Below are 15575 nucleotides of genomic sequence, written 5' to 3'. Positions count from 1 at the left end.
CTTATTTTTTATAATTTTGTCATTTTGAGACAAGATCTTGATCTGTAGCCCAGGTTGGCTCTGAGCTAGGGATCCTCCTGCCTCAGCCCTCTAAGTGGGGTTACAGGCACAGATTGCCATGCCTGGCTATATTTCTAAAAAATCTCTTTTTAAGTGTTTCTCCATTCTAGGAAAACAAAATTTCAAACATTTTGTAGAAACTTGTGCATGTAGCTCTTGCTGAGCTCAGATTTGCCTGGAGCTATTAGCAACACTATTGATGAGAATTTTGGGCTGAAGTCTTCCTAGGGTGGGGACGCTTCTGGAAGGAAAGCTGTATGATTCTTTTTGTTTTTGTTTCGTTTTGTTTTGTTTTTTGAGACAGGGTTTCTCTGTAGCTTTGGAGCCTGTCCTAGAATTCGCTCTGTACACGAGGCTGGCTTCGAACCCACAGAAATCTGCCTGTCTCTGCCTCCAGAGTGCTGGGATCAAAGGTGTGTATCAGCACCACCTGGCTTGTATGATTCTTGATGACAGTTAAGGCTCATGAGTTCCTAGGATAATCTTATCACATGTTCCCAGGGTGTTAGAAGTGGGGCACCTTCAGCAGAGCCAGCTGTAGCTTGGGGACAGGGTGGAAGCCTCACCTGACCTTGGGCAAGATTTCCACCTGCATAGCCCTGTGTCTAGTGACCTATCCAAGACTGCCAGATGGACTGAATTTCATGTGATTCCTGCTGTTTTCATAAAGGAAACTGCAGGAAAGGAGGTAGTTGGGAACCCATTGCCAGACACCATTAGCTTTTCTCCACAGGGATTCCGAGCCTGCCTGGCTCCAGCCTGCCCCTAGGCTCTCACTGCCCCTCCCTCGTTTCTCTGAGGTGTGGTCCTACCCACCCACGGTATTCCCATCAGAGATATTAGGTGAGTTTGCTTCCATCATTGCAGGCTACTGACCACGCCACACAGAGTGAACAGCTTTTTCCTTGAGACCAAACCAGTTTTCCTAGTCAAGTGTACTCATTGCCACAGGTTCTGAGCTAAACCTGCAGAGCGCCTCACTTGACAGGAATGCTGCTCTGCCCTGCCCCAGAGTTGGCTGTGTCTTCTGGTGCAGCTGAGCTGCTTGGGTGGGAAGCCTCTGAGGTACACAAGGCCTCCCTCCCCACTGTGGTTGCCTTTGATAAAGCTTTAGGAGCCTTGTGCCTTGCTGCCTGAGTGCTGTCCTTGACCTCCACTTTGTGTGTCTTTGGGGCTAGGTCTCTTGGGTTTGAGCCAGGCCTGGATCCTTTGAATTGGGCTCTGGATTAATTAGAGAAGCTCCTCTTGAAGCTGTGGAAGGGCTGGGGAGAGCTGGGAAAAGAGGCTGTTGTTTCCCTTGGAGCCCCTTATAACCCTCCGGGCTTCTAAGTGGTTATTACCTCCTTCTGTAAAGCCTCTTTGGGGGGTTGTTACCTATTCCCTTGTTTTGGTTAGCTTTTTCCAGGCCTGTTGCATTTTTAAAAAATTATTTTTGGGTGTGATGTGGGATAGACCCGAGAGTGTGCATGCTAGGCAGGTAATCCAGGTTGACTTTTATCCTGCAGTCTTCCAGGTTCAACTTCAATTCTCTTACTCTTGCCGCTATTATCATATAATCTCTGACACTTATTAGTTGCAGTGTATGGGACTTTTATGCCCATTCAAAGACCTTTCTGTTGTCATTTATGAGGAACATAGGGAGCTATAAAATAATTTGTTTTGTTGTTTGCCTTATTTATTTATTTGTGTGTGTGTGTGTGTGTGTGTGTGTGTGTGTAAGAGAGAGAGAGCATGACAGACAGGGTTTCTCTATGTATTCCCTGTGCTGGCTGACCTGGAGCTCACTCTGTAGACAAGGGTGGCCTCGAATTCATAGAGATGTGCTTACCTCTGCCTCCCCAGTGCTGGGATTAAAGGCATGGGCCACCACTGCTCATTTGTTGTTTGCCTTTTGGCAGAGGGTCTCTGTCGCTCTGACTGTCTTAGAATTCACCATGTTGACTAGGCTGTCCTGAATCTTAAACAAATCTCCCTGTCTCTGCCTCCTGAGTACTGGGATGTGTGTGCTAGCAGACAGGGCTGAGAACTTTTAAAACCTTTTTTTTTTTTTTTTTTTTTTTAACCCAAACAGGGTCTCACTGAGTGCTTTTACTGGCCTGGTACTATGTAACCTGGTTTCAAACTCAAAGAGATCTGTCTGCCATGACTCCCAGTTAAATTTGAAAGATTTTCCATTCCCCCACCTCCTATACTTAGCAACACCTGTGTCTGTGGGTCCGTCTTGATCATTGGATTCCTTTCCCACCTGCTACTTTCTTGACCCTCCCCTGATTCCACCCATATATACCTGTCCCCTCCCTCCAGCCTGTCTATAGCTATTTAGACTGTTTGGTGACTCATAATTTGTTAGGCTAGGAGAGAGTGCCTTTACTTTACAAAGTGCTGAGCACTGGGTGACTCAGGGAGTTGAAAAAGTTAGGAAAACTGTTTAAGAGGTGTGGAAAGATTACCTCGAGGCACGGTGAGAGAAGTCAGCTGGGAGAGGGCCCAGCAGAAGTGGGACTGACTCTTACCATCTTGGTCCCTAATGGAACAAGTCGGCTGTTTTTCTCCATAAACCAGAGTGTGCCAGTTGGGGTTCCCAGCAGATGAACTTGGGTGGTCCAGTAGGTCTCAGTAATGCTGTAAAGAATAGCTTTGTGGGAGCTGGTCAGCTAGACCACTTAGCCTATGGCAATACCCAGGAACACATTCCTTGGCCGTCACAGGACATACTGCTTTTGTGCTGAGAACACTTAGGCTCTTGAATGATGGCGAATCCTGAAGTAGGTTTGTCTGTGTGAGCATAGTACCTTTCTTTTTTATTATTTATTTCACTAGTGGGTTATTTTTGGTTTTTATTTTGTTTTTCTATGTGGGTTTTGAGACAGGTCTCACTATGTAGCCGTGACTGGCTTGGAACTCCTATGTAGACCTGTCTGGCCTCAAACTCAGAGATCCTCCTGCCTCTGCCTCCCTGGTACTTGGATTAAAGGCTAGTAGTACCATGCCTGGCTTAGCCTGACTTTATTTTTTTGAGTGCTAGGACTGGGACTCAGGGCCTCTTGTGTGTTACGCAAGCGTAAGCACCCTACCACTGAGCTGTACTGTTTGCCTGCTTGTGGTAAGCCCTCCACCTCTTGTGACCCAGTTAAACTCACAGACACAGCCCCTTTTGCAGAAGGATGAGAGTTGGCTCTGTAACCTCCTGAGGCTTGTCTTAGCCATTAGAGCTGTACACCCCTTGTCTGGGCTCTCTGCTGTCATTTGCTCACCAGCTTAGAGCTTTCAAAAGGCCCCCTGCCATTCCTGAGTTCACAGTGTTTTGGGGGTTGGTTTGCAGGGAGGATGGTGAGTTGGAAGAAGGTGAACTGGAAGATGATGGGGCTGAGGAGACCCAGGATGCCCCAGGGGGACAAGAGAGGAGTCGGAAAGAGAAGGGTGAGAAGCACCACAGCGACTCGGATGAGGAAAAGTCTCACAGGAGACTGAAACGGAAGCGGAAGAAGGAACGGGAGAAGGAGAAGAGGAGGTCGAAGAAAAGGCGGAAATCCAAGCACAAAGTAGGTCCCAGAGGGTTCCCCACACTTCCACTGCTGGCTCAGAGTCCACCTGCATGCCCAACGGGCACTCTTAGTAACAACCTTTTCTAGCATCCAGAGCCTGGGGACAGTTTATAAAATCTGGAGCTTATGCTCTGTTGCCATTGAATGCCCCCAGGTGAGGAGTTTACAGGCTGAGCACAGAGCCCTTCCAGGCACATTCCATCATTATTTGTCCTGGGGCAGGCAGTGCCAAGGTGACCCGCCAGCAGCAGCACAGTCACAGTGCCTTTTCTCATTGCAGCGCCATGCTTCTTCCAGTGATGATTTCTCGGACTTCTCAGATGACTCAGATTTCAGCCCCAGTGAGAAGAGTCACCGCAAGTACCGGGACTATAGCCCACCGTACGCACCGGTGAGTGACACTGTCACATACATTTTGGTGTGGGACAAGTGAATGGTAGCCCAGAGACAGTGGCTATTGTTTTCATTCCTATTTTATAGATGAAAAAACAGAGAGTTGGAAAAAAGGCCTTGAGTCAGAGCAGTGACTTTCTCCACAAAGCCTGCTCCTGAGTTTGCCCATTGTCAAGTTTCCACCGTGACTTGGCAGGACTCAGTATGTCTAACTCATCCAGGTCACAGATGACTGCTTTCTACTGTTCAAAAGTGACCTTTTGTGGGAAATTGGCAAGAGAATGAAGTGGCCAGTAGAGTAAATTATCTCCAGGGCTACCTAGTTAGAAGTTAAATACCCCATTACAACTCTCAACTTAACCATAAATTTACATCATTTGTCTGGTGTGTTAGTATACTTTCTCTTTCAGAAAAACTTGTATGGAAAAAAAACAAATAAGGGCTAGGGATGTAGCTCAATGTTATAGTGATTGCCTTTGTACTCATAGCCATGGACTTCATCCCAGCACCACTGCCACTACTACTAATACTAATAATAACTAATAGAAAGTAAAAGCCAGGAAATGGTAGCACAAGCTAGTAATCCCAGATTTAGGAAGGTTGAAGCAAAAGATCAAGACTTGGAACCCAGAAGTAGAGAAATAGCTCATTGGTTAAGCACTTACACTGTTTTTGCAGAGGATACAACAACTGCATGGTGGCTACAAGTATGTGTGCCTCAGTTCTGGGAGGTACATAGATGCACATGCATCAGAGCACTCCTACATATAAAAATCAATAATAATAAATAGAGTTTGTCTTAAGGTTTCTATTACTGTGAACAGACATCATGACCATGCCAGCTCTTATAAAGGAAAATATTTAATGGGGTGTCTTAAAATTTAAAAGGCTTAGTCCATCATTATCATTGTGCCATGCTGGAGATGATAGTCTTACATTTTGATCAACAGGCAACAGGAAGTGAACTGAGACACTTGAGTGTATATGATACCTCAAAGCCAGTCTCCACAGTGACACACTTCTTTCCACAAGGCCACACCTATTCCAACAAAACTACTTATCTCCTCCATCCCCACCCTTATAGGGTTTCTCTGTAGCTTTTTGTTTTGTTTTGTTTGTTTCAAGACAAGGTTTCTCTGTAGGGTTGATGCCTGTCCTGGAACTAGCTCTTGTAGACCAGGCTGGCCTCAAACTCACTGAGATCTGCCTGCCTCTGCCTATTGAGTGCTGGGATTAAAGGTGTGCACCACCACTGCCCAGTTCATCTTTATTTATTTAAAGACATGGTAGTGCATGTCTTTATCCTAGCACTTGTAAGGCAGAAGCAGGCGGGTCTCTTGAATTCAATGCCAGCCTGGTCTACAAAGGTAGTTCGGGATGGCCAGGACTACACAGAGAAACCCTGACTTGAAAAACAAAGAAATAAAATAATTAAATAAAATCACAGGTTACACAGGATGTGATGGCACCTTTTTATTTTAACTAAAAAAATATTTTATGTGACTGTTTTCCTGTATGTCTGTCTGTTTACCATATGCATGTCTGGTGCCTACAGAGGCCAGAAGAGTGTCATATTCTCTGAAACTAGAGCTACTTAGAGTTGTGAGTCTCTATATGGGTACAAGAAGCCATGCCCAAGTTCCCTGGAATAGCAACCAGTGCTCTTAACTGTTGTGCTGTCACTCCAGCCCCATGGTGGCACTTTTTAAAACCTTTCCTGTAACAGCATCATGCACCACAGCAGATGACGGAGGGTCCTGTACAGTAATCCAGACTGATTTCTACAGAAGCTTGAGTGCTTGTGTGTCTATGTAGCTGTCTTACATTTTCCTGTAGTGAGTGTGGATTTCCTTTTAGAGTTGAGCTGGTGTCACTGAAATGTTGCACGCCTATGCTACAGTGTTACAGCTCATGAGTAGATGGCGCTTTAGTGTCCACTTGTACTCCTTGCTTGGATTAGTTTTCTGTAGCTCTCTGAGCTTTGTTATAGTAGTTTTGCTGTTCCAATGCCCCCTACTCCTCAGCCCTGTCATCAAAGCCACCAAATCAAATGTTTTATAGCATGTAGGGACTGCCTAGCTTTCCTTTAATAATATGCTAAGAAATTTTTTGTTTGGTTGCTTTTTTAAGTTTGTTTTTGTTTTGTTTTCAGTTTTGAGACTAAGTCTTTACTTTGTTACCTAGGGCAATCATGAACTCTAGGCTCAAACAGTTTTTCTGCCTCAGCCTCCCATGTGGATGAAATTATAGACATGGGCCATCATACCCTACCTTAACAATGTGTGTTTAAAGCCAGGTATTATTGTTCAGGCCTCTAATCCTAACATTTAGGGTATGGAGACAGATGAAGAGTTCCAGGCTAGGAGCTCCTAGCACTGGGGAGGCAGAGGCAGGCAGATTTCTGAGGCCAGCCTAGACTACATAGTGAGTTATAGGACAACTCGGGCTATGCAGAGAAAACCCTGTCTTTTTTGTTTGTTTGGTTTTTGAGACAGTTTCTCTGTATATTGTTGACTGTCCTAGAATTTACTCTGTAGAGAAATCCTATCTTGAATTCTCTCCCCACAAAAAAAAATTAGTGTTCCTGACCATGCTGAACTACGTAAGACCCTGTCTCAAAACAGTAAAGTGTTTCATTGCTTACAGCTTCCATTGCCAAGGTGGGCCTCATTGTCTAAACGTGATATACTTTGTTCACCTTTTGAAAGGCATCCTGGGAAGTGTCTTTGGAAATAGTCTGCCATGGCCATAGTAGGCCATTCATTGGAATCCAATGTCCTAGGTCAGTCTTGGACAAGCTTGGATTCCTATTCCTGCCTCCAGGCTCTTCCCTAGGTGTGCTTGCTCTGCATCTTTGTCCTTGGTTCAGTAGGTTGGGCTCCTGTTGTTTCTCCTTTTCTTCCAAACATTGACCCTTTTCTTAAAGACAAATGTGTGGACCCATTGCTGTCCCAAGCCTATCAGAGTAAACAGGTCTGCAGAGAGGCCAAGAACCAGTGGTAAACCACAGACAGTAGAAATACCCAGATTAAAGGTGATGCACACCTTTAATCCCAGCACTCGGGAGGCAGAGGCAGGCGGATCTCTGTGAGTTTGAGACCAGTCTGGTCTACAAGAACTGGTTACAAGATAGGCCCCAAAGCTACAGAGAAACCTTGTCTTGAAAAAACAAAACAAAACAAAAAAACAAAACAAAAGAAGAAGAAAGAAAGAAATACCCAGACAAATGCACAAGTTCAAGTTCTGAGAATTGAGGTGGACCTTAATGGTCCATGGGTACTGGCTCACCCTCTCCCTACTCTCTCCTGAACCCAGTCCCACCAGCAGTACTCCTCATCACACAACGCGCCCCTGCCCAAGAAGTCCTACTCCAAGATGGATAGCAAGGGCTACAGCATGTACGAGGACTATGAGAATGAGCAGTATGGAGAGTATGAGGGGGATGAAGAGGAGGACATGGGTAAGGAAGACTATGATGACTTCACTAAAGAGCTGAACCAGTACCGGCGTGCCAAGGAGGGCAGCAGCCGGGGCCGAGGTGAGCCCTCCCCTCCCCTCCCCTCCCTTCCCACTTCCAGGGCCAGTGTTGCTGCTGAGAGTGGAGATTTTCAGAGTCAAAGATTTGCAAAGTCAAAGTCAGATTTTCAGCCAGCCTTTACTGAGCCTCATATCTAGGAGAGCTAGGCAGTCTCTCAGAGATGGCCAAAGTGCACAGAAGCTGTATACTTGGGGCATAAGGGCTAGGGACAACCTTGAAACAATAGGCACAGAGCAGGGACAGCTAATGTCTCTCATCTGGGCCAGAGTGAGGACAGTTGGTGGCCCCAGCTCTGCTCACCCCAAGTCCTGGGCTTTCTGTCACCTGACCACTTTGTTTACCTCTGAACTTTGGACTTTAGGAAGCTCATGAACTTGTAGGTGGAGGCTTGAGGGAAGATGCGGGGAGGGGATAACAAATCAGGCAATCTTGTGGAGCCAGAAAAGACAAGACAGCTGGAGGAGGTTTCTAAAGTTCCAGCTCAGGTTCTTAGACTTATGATACTGGTTATTGTTAAGAATGGCTGTTCTTGTTTCCTCCTGGACACCTTTGAACCAGGCTCCGCTTTGTGGAAATCACAGACTGGTGATGCAGTGGGCCACCCACATGAGTACAGTAAGAGTAATCAGGTCACACTTGTTTATTACTCTGTCTTATCATCCTTACCAGACTCTACAATAGATGCCTAGACTTTGGTGGTCTCTCCCTCCCTGTTTTCCCTAAGACTTTAAAATCTAGTATGCATTTCCCATTTGGAACCAGCAACATGTCCTAGGCTTTGTAGCCACAGAGGGCTGGTAACTGCTGTCTTGGACAGTGCAGCCTTGCGTAGATAGATGTCAGGAGGCCAGCTAGTGAGGTCAGGAGTTATGTATCCAGGGTGCTGGGTGAGCCCCTTCAAGGGGCTCTGTAGTCTCTCTGGGCCAGCTGGAAGGCTCCCTGAAGGAGTAGGTAGGCTTCAAGTAACAGATAGGAAATGGGTTTCTCTCTTTCTTGCTGTTGTCATCTGTAATCATGTGAGGTTCTCATTCACTCCACAGGTAGCCGAGGCCGGGGCAGGGGCTACAGGGGCCGTGGAAGCCGAGGAGGATCTCGAGGCCGAGGAATGGGCAGGGGCAGTCGAGGCCGGGGCAGAGGCTCTGTGGGAGAGCACCTGGAGGATGAAGAAGACTTTTACGAGGAGGAGATGGAAGTAAGGTTTTCTGTAGCTCTTGGTGATGCAGTGTGACTGGCAGGCTCCCTGGGCTGCAAGTATTACGGGTGGGTACTGTGAGACTAAAGTAGGAGGACTCATAGTTTTCCGAAGGAAAGGCTTTATGACAGGCACACATGTGTTTAAAAGATTCTTTGTGGGGGGGGGGGAGAAAAAAAAACCTTCAGTGGCTGAAGCAGGAAAGGCACCAGATGGTAGACTGCAAAAACCCTGACCTGAGAAGGCAGGACTTCTCTGATTGTCTTCTACCTCTTGAGGCAGGCACAGGAGTGTGCAGAACACATACTATTCTGTCCCTGTCTTCTAAGTCCAGGCTGTGACCCATTTCTTGAAATCCTACTGTTCCTTGTGCCCAGAAACCCTGTGCTTGGCTCTGCCCAATGGGATGGAAGTCTGAAGTGAGAAGGCTGCAAGAATAGGGCTTGGGACTGCACACCAGCCATGAGGCCGCTCAGTGTTAGGGTCCATGTTGTCTCTCACATGACACTTCTGTCCTCTTCTTTCTTGAACCCAGTATGGAGAAAGCGAGGAGCCCATGGGAGATGATGATTACGATGACTACTCTAAGGAGCTGAACCAGTACCGAAGGTCCAAAGACAGCCGAGGTCGAGGTGGGCAAGGGCTCTGCAGAGGCAGGTTGGCTGGGCTTCAGCAGCTGCTGGCTTAACATGGGAAGTAAAACTCCTTTATCTCCTTCTCCACAGGCTTAAGTCGAGGCCGAGGCCGGGGTTCCCGAGGAGGCCGAGGGAAGGGGATGGGCCGGGGCCGAGGCCGAGGCAGCAGAGGGGGAATGAGCAAGGGCGGGATGAACGACGATGAAGACTACTATGATGATGACATGGGCGTGAGTACACTCTTGTGATCTAATGTGGATTTTGTTAGTTTTGTTTTCCTTTCTTTTTAATTTATTTATATTTCTTTTTGTTTTAGAACATTTTTTCTTTTTTTTAAATATTTATGGTTTGTTTAGCTTTATTTTATGTGCATAGGTGTGAAGGTGTCAGATCCTCTGCAACTGGATCTTCAGACAGTTGTGAGCTGCCATGTGGGTGCTGGGAATTGAACTCGGGTCCTCTGGAAGAGCAGTCAGTGCTCTTAACCACTGAACCATCTCTCTAGCCCCCTAGAACATTATTTCTTTTCCCAGTTCTTCCTCCCTTCTCCCGCTCTTCCCCTTCCTCCCCCATCCACTCCTCGGAGAGGGTAAGGCCTTCCTTGGGGAGTCAACAAAGTCAGGCATATCAAGTTAAGCCAGAACCAAGCCCCTCCCCTGTATCAAGGTTGAGCAAGGTATCCTACCATAGGGAATGGGCTCCAAAAAGCCGGTTCATGCACCTGGGATAAGTCCTGGTCCAACTGCCAGTCCCCTACCCCAACAGATCAAGCCACATAATTGTCACTCCCATTCAGAGGGCCTAGTTTGGTCCCACACAGGTTTCCCAACTGTCAGACCAATGTCTGTGAGCTTTGTTTTGTTTTTTAATTTATTTTTTTGTGAATGGATGTTTTGCCTGGTACCCACAGAGGCTAGATAAGGACATTGTATACTCTAGGATTGGAATTACAAGCAGTTTTTGGTTTTGTTTTTTATACATTTTTTATAGATATTTATTGTGCTCTACATTTTTCTCTGCTCCCCTCTCTGCCTCTCCCTTCTCCCCTTAAATTCTCCCCCAAAGTCCCCATGTTCCCAATTTACTCAGGAGATCTTGTCTTTTTATACTTTCTACTTCCCATCTAGATTAGATCTATGTAAGTCTCTCTTAGTGTCTGCATTGTTGTCTAAGTTCTCTGAGATCATGGTTTGTAAGCTGGCTTTCTTTACTTTATGTTTAAAAACCATGTATGAGTGAGTACATGTGATAATTGTCTTTCTGTGTCTGGGTTACCTCACTCAAAATAATGTTTTCTAGTTCCATCCATTTTCCTGCAAAATTCAAGCTGTCGTTATTTTTTTCTGCTGTGTAGTACTCCATGTGTAAATGTACCACATTTTCCTTATCCATTCTTCAGCTGAGGGGCATTTAGTTTGTTTCCAGGTTCTGGCTATGACAAGCAAAGCTGCTATGAACACAGTTGAGCACATGTCCTTGTGACACGATTGAGCATCCTTTGGATATATACCCAAAAGTGGTATTATTGGGTCTTGAGGAAGGTTGTTTCCTAATTTTCTGAGAAATCGCCACACTGACATCCAAAGGGATTGTACCAGCTTGCATTCCCACCAGCAATGCAGAAGTGTTTCCTTTTCCCCACAACCTCTCCAGCATAAGTTGTCATCAGTTTTATATCTTGCCATTCTTACAGGATGGAATCTCAAGAGTTGTTTTGATTTGCATTTCTCTGATGACTAAGGATGTTGAACATTTCTTTAAGTGTCTTTCAGCCATTTTAGATTCCTCTATTGAGAGTTCTCTGTTTAGGTCTGTACTCCATTTTTTTTTTTATTGAATTATGTGATTTTTTGGTGTCCAATTTTTTGAGTTCTTTGTATATTTTGGAGATCAGACCTCTGTCTGATGTGGGGTTAGTGAAGATCTTTTCCCATTCTGTAGGCTGTCGTTTTGTCTTGTTGATCGTGTCCTTTGCTTTACAGAAGCTTTTCAGTTTCAGAAGGTCCCATTTGTTAATTGTTTCTCTCATTGTCTGTTCTGCTGGGGTTGTATTTAGGAAGTGGTTCCCTGTGCTGATGTGTTCAAGTGTACTTCCCACTTTCTCTTATAAGGTTCAGTGTGGCTGACTTTATGTTGAGGACTTTGATCCATTTGGACTTGAGTTTTGTGCATGGTGATAGATATGGGTCTATCTACATGTTGATATCCAGTTATGCCAGCACCACTTGTTAAATATGCTTTCTTTTTTCCATTTGGTATTTTTTGCTTCTGTATCAAAGATCAGGTGTTCGAAGATATGTGTGTATGGATTGATATCTGGGCCTTCTATTCGGTTCCATTGGTCCTCCTGTCTGTTTTTATGCCAATAGCAGGCTGTTTTCAATACTGTAGCTCTGTAGTAGAGTTTAAAGTCAGAGATTGTGATGCCTCTAGAAGTTCTTTTATTGCCCAAGATTGTTTTGGCTATCCTGGGTTTTTTGCTTTTCCAGATGAAGCTGAGTACCATTCTTTTGAGGTCTTTGAAGAATTTTGCTAGGATTTTGATGGGCATGTTTGTCTTTTTCGAGTTAGGGTTTTTCTGTGTAGTCCTAGCTGTCCTGGAACTCATTTTGTAGACTAGGCTGGCCTCAAACTCAGATCTGCTGAGCTGCCACTTCTTAACCACTCTTAACCAGTGATCTGTGATCTGATGTTTTTTTTTGACCAAGGCTATTTCAGAGATTTTTGTCATTTTCTTTTTTTTTTGTTTTTGTTTTTGTTTTTGTTTTTCAAGACAGGGTTTCTCTGTAGCTTTGGAGCCTGCCCTGGAGCTAGCTCTTGTAGACCAGGCTGGCCTCGAACTCACAGAGATCCACCTGTCTCTGCCTCTTGAGCGCTGGGATTAAAGGCATGTACCACCACTGCCTGGCTGATTTTTGTCATTTTCTAATGAGCTGTTCTCTGAAGACTGATCCTGTCCTGTTCCCTTCAGTTCCTTAGCCAGGGGCTGATCAGTATTTTTCAGTTGCCCAGAGGGATGCCTTGATGGTATAGCTTTCTGTTTAAAACCACACTTTAGCAGTACTTACAGCCATCTTGTTAAGTTTCTAAGGTGATAAGTTTTCTAAATGATACGCCCCAATGCTCTAGGAGAGTTTTCAGAAGGGCTTGGCTGATCCCTCTAACAGGGGTGTGTACCTACATAGCATATGGAGCACCAGAGTTTTTCCAGTCTGAGTTCTGTGTTGCATGTGGTGACTTAAGCTGCCTGTACCTGTCCTGTTCTCTCATACACTTAATGCACTTCTTTCTCCTCTATTACTCACAGGATGGCGGTGGTGTAAGCTACCGGCGAAGTGATCATGACAAGCCCCATCAGCAGTCTGACAAGAAAGGCAAAGTCATCTGCAAGTACTTCGTGGAGGGGCGATGCACTTGGGTAAGCAGCACCCAAGGACGTGTGGCATACACGGACAGGCTTCCATAGTGCACACTGTTGGAGAGGGGAAGGGCAGCCTGGAAGTCTCAGCTCATTTCTTAGAAGTAAGAGAACTCAGAGAGGAAGCAAGATGACGTGTTGAGAGTTTGAGGCTTAGGGATGCTTTATGGTAGTCTATAGAGTCTCAAATGAATCTATAAAGGTTAATTTCTTCTGGTTATGCCATTGAACTTTGGGATTGGAGAGCTGTTTTTTTTTTCTTTCTACTTACTATTTGTTTGTTTTTGAGACAGGGCTTCCCTGTGTAGCCCCAGCTATCCTAGAACTTACTCTGTAGACCAGCCTGACCTGGAAATCACAGAGATCTGCCTGTCTCTGCTTCCCAAGTGCTGGGATTAAAGGTGTGCGCCACCACACTTGGCTTGGAGAAGCTTTATTAAAGATTCCAGGGAGACTCAACCTCAGGCTTCCGAGTTGTGCAAAAGAGAAGTATGGCCACTTAAGACAGTTGTCTTGTGACTGCTCTAGAAAGAAAACAGGCAGGTGACAGATAGGCCTGAGTGGTGCTGCTCCCACAGGAGTCAGGAAGAAACAGCTATTCTTAGCAGATAGTTGTGTATAAAATAATCCTTATTACTCTCAGTTTTAACTCTGCTGATTTCAACACATACATGTTTGTCACTCAACAAGGAGTCTCAGTCAGGGAGTTCAAGGCTACTGCAATGGTCAGTGGCTCTCTAGGGACCTAGATTCCTTCATATTTAAACATGTGACATTTGACGAGGTGGTGGTGCATACCTTTAATCCCAGCACCCAGGAGACAGAGGTAGGCAGATCTCTATAGAGTTTGAGGCCAGCCTGGTCTACAGAGCGAGTTGCGGGATAGCTAGGGCTATACAGAGAAACTTTGTCTCGAATAAAGAAAAGATGGAGAAAGTATCTGCTTTTTGCCAGGTGCATGCTTTTAATCCCAGAACTTGGGATACAGAGGCAGGCAGATCACTGAGTTTGAGGCCAGCCTGGTCTACATGTTCAGCTATAGACGTAGTGAGATCTTATCTCAAAACATGAAAATGTATTTTAAGTCAAGAAGAATCCTGCCTGGAAGCTTCTACTTGTATTTTATTGGCTAAATAAACAAGGAGAGCTGGAAAATGGGGTATGTTTAGTCAGGCAGTCTTCCTCCAACAAGACCAGGGTTCACTTAGGAAGGACAATAAATACATGGGACTGACTTAAGAGTTTTTGTTGTCAGACAGCAAATGGTATGCAGCAGAGCAGATGGGAGAGGAAGGAAAGAGGTGAATTAGGAGGAAACAAATGGCCAGAAGTGCCCAGGGCAGGATGGGGAGCAGGCATTGGGTTGGGAAGCACCATTTGGGAGTCTACTTTTCCCTAGGGAATATTTTCTTATCTGTGGTCCTTCTGTAGACACAAGTGAATCAGAACTCATTTTCCCCGACCCTCACTCTTCCTGTTTCTATTCCAGGGAGACCACTGCAATTTTAGCCATGACATCGAACTGCCAAAGAAGCGAGAGCTGTGCAAGTTTTACATCACGGGGTTCTGTGCTCGGGCTGAGAACTGCCCCTACATGCATGATATCCTTTGCTGTCCCACCTATCCTGGTTGCCCTGTGCTCCTGGGGGCCTTACTGGGCTGCCTCCTTTTTCTGCCCCTTTGAGCCACTGTCCGAGCTGTCCACATGTTCACCCAAGAAAGCCCGCACACATCCTTTACCATTCCCTTTTCTGTCAAAGTCTGAGGACCTTTTCCAAGGTCAGCTCTGCAGGCCAGAACTTGCTCTGAAATAAAGCAGTGTTGAGAATGGCACCTGCCAGCCACTGTACAACCCTGAGTGTGTCACCTCACTTCTAAAACAAAGGGGGTTGCTTGTTCTTTGGGGTGGGTTCTGAGAGGAAGCTTTTGCCTTAATTAGTCATGAACGTGACTTTCCATGTAAGTTATACCACACCACTGGGAACTGCATCAATGGTGACGACTGCATGTTCTCTCATGACCCGCTGACTGAGGAGACACGAGAGCTTTTAGATAAGGTAATGTCTAGGGTGACATGGGCTCTTCAGGATCAGTCCCCAGTTGGGATATCTGGACAAAAGCTTTGTTAGGGGGAAACAGCTAAATTCCTTCCTACAGGAGAGGTGGGGGTCATACTGTATCCTACCCCAGACCTGAGCCACTGTCTTCCCTAGGAGACAACAGAATGAAAGGAATGCCACTTTGGGGTGTTTTTTAGAGAGACAGAGATGCACAGAGGGGAAATGCCAGTGTCTCTCTGAGTCACAGGGACTCCAACAGAGAAGGGAGGGAGATCGGTCCAGGATCTCACAAAGCAGGTGCCATTTGACATTCAATACCTTGGTGTCTGTTGTTGTTCTCTAAACTAGCAATTTGTGGGGATACTCTCTCTCTTTGGCCATTCCTTTTGGGAGCCTATTTGCCTAGAGCAAGATGATCAGCATCCAGTCACTTAGGTTTTTCTTGGAAAGGTCCAGTAGTGTCTGATTGAGGGCTGCCCCCTGCTGGAGGTTGAGTGTTCACACTCAAGCATGAGCCCAGTCATCCCTCTTGGGTTGGTTTAGTTTTTCTTATAACTTTGTTTTAGTTTTAAAAGTTTGGTTGGGGGGGGGGTGTTTTTTGCTCGTTTGTCTGTTTACTTATTTATTTGCTTTTATTTTTGAGACATGGTCTCTTATGTAGTCCTAGACCTCGCTGTATAGACCAGAATGTCCTCAAACTCAAAGAGACCCCCCCCATACAGTGCTGGGATTAA

At 45.7% G+C, this 15575-nt stretch overlaps 1 protein-coding gene across 7 annotated transcripts in view; it reads left to right on the top strand.

The window, feature by feature from the left end:
• Zc3h4 (zinc finger CCCH-type containing 4) overlaps window positions 1–15575 on the top strand; it is a 40864-nt gene that overhangs the window by 13358 nt on the left and 11931 nt on the right. For all 7 annotated transcript variants that reach the window (XM_087908737.1, XM_087908736.1, XM_087908735.1 and 4 more), the window contains 9 exons: window positions 3383–3602; window positions 3886–3996; window positions 7314–7536; window positions 8577–8728; window positions 9264–9360; window positions 9454–9593; window positions 12671–12781; window positions 14271–14382; window positions 14729–14838. In XM_087908737.1, the coding sequence (XP_087764863.1) occupies window positions 3383–3602; window positions 3886–3996; window positions 7314–7536; window positions 8577–8728; window positions 9264–9360; window positions 9454–9593; window positions 12671–12781; window positions 14271–14382; window positions 14729–14838 (1276 nt within the window). The remainder of the gene's footprint in view (window positions 1–3382; window positions 3603–3885; window positions 3997–7313; window positions 7537–8576; window positions 8729–9263; window positions 9361–9453; window positions 9594–12670; window positions 12782–14270; window positions 14383–14728; window positions 14839–15575) is intronic.

The sequence above is a fragment of the Myodes glareolus genome, chromosome 1 (assembly GCF_982192425.1).
Source record: "Myodes glareolus chromosome 1, mMyoGla1.1, whole genome shotgun sequence".
NCBI lineage: Eukaryota > Metazoa > Chordata > Mammalia > Rodentia > Cricetidae > Myodes > Myodes glareolus.
Note: the sequence above shows the minus strand (reverse complement) of the source record. Positions and strands in the feature narration are given on the sequence as shown.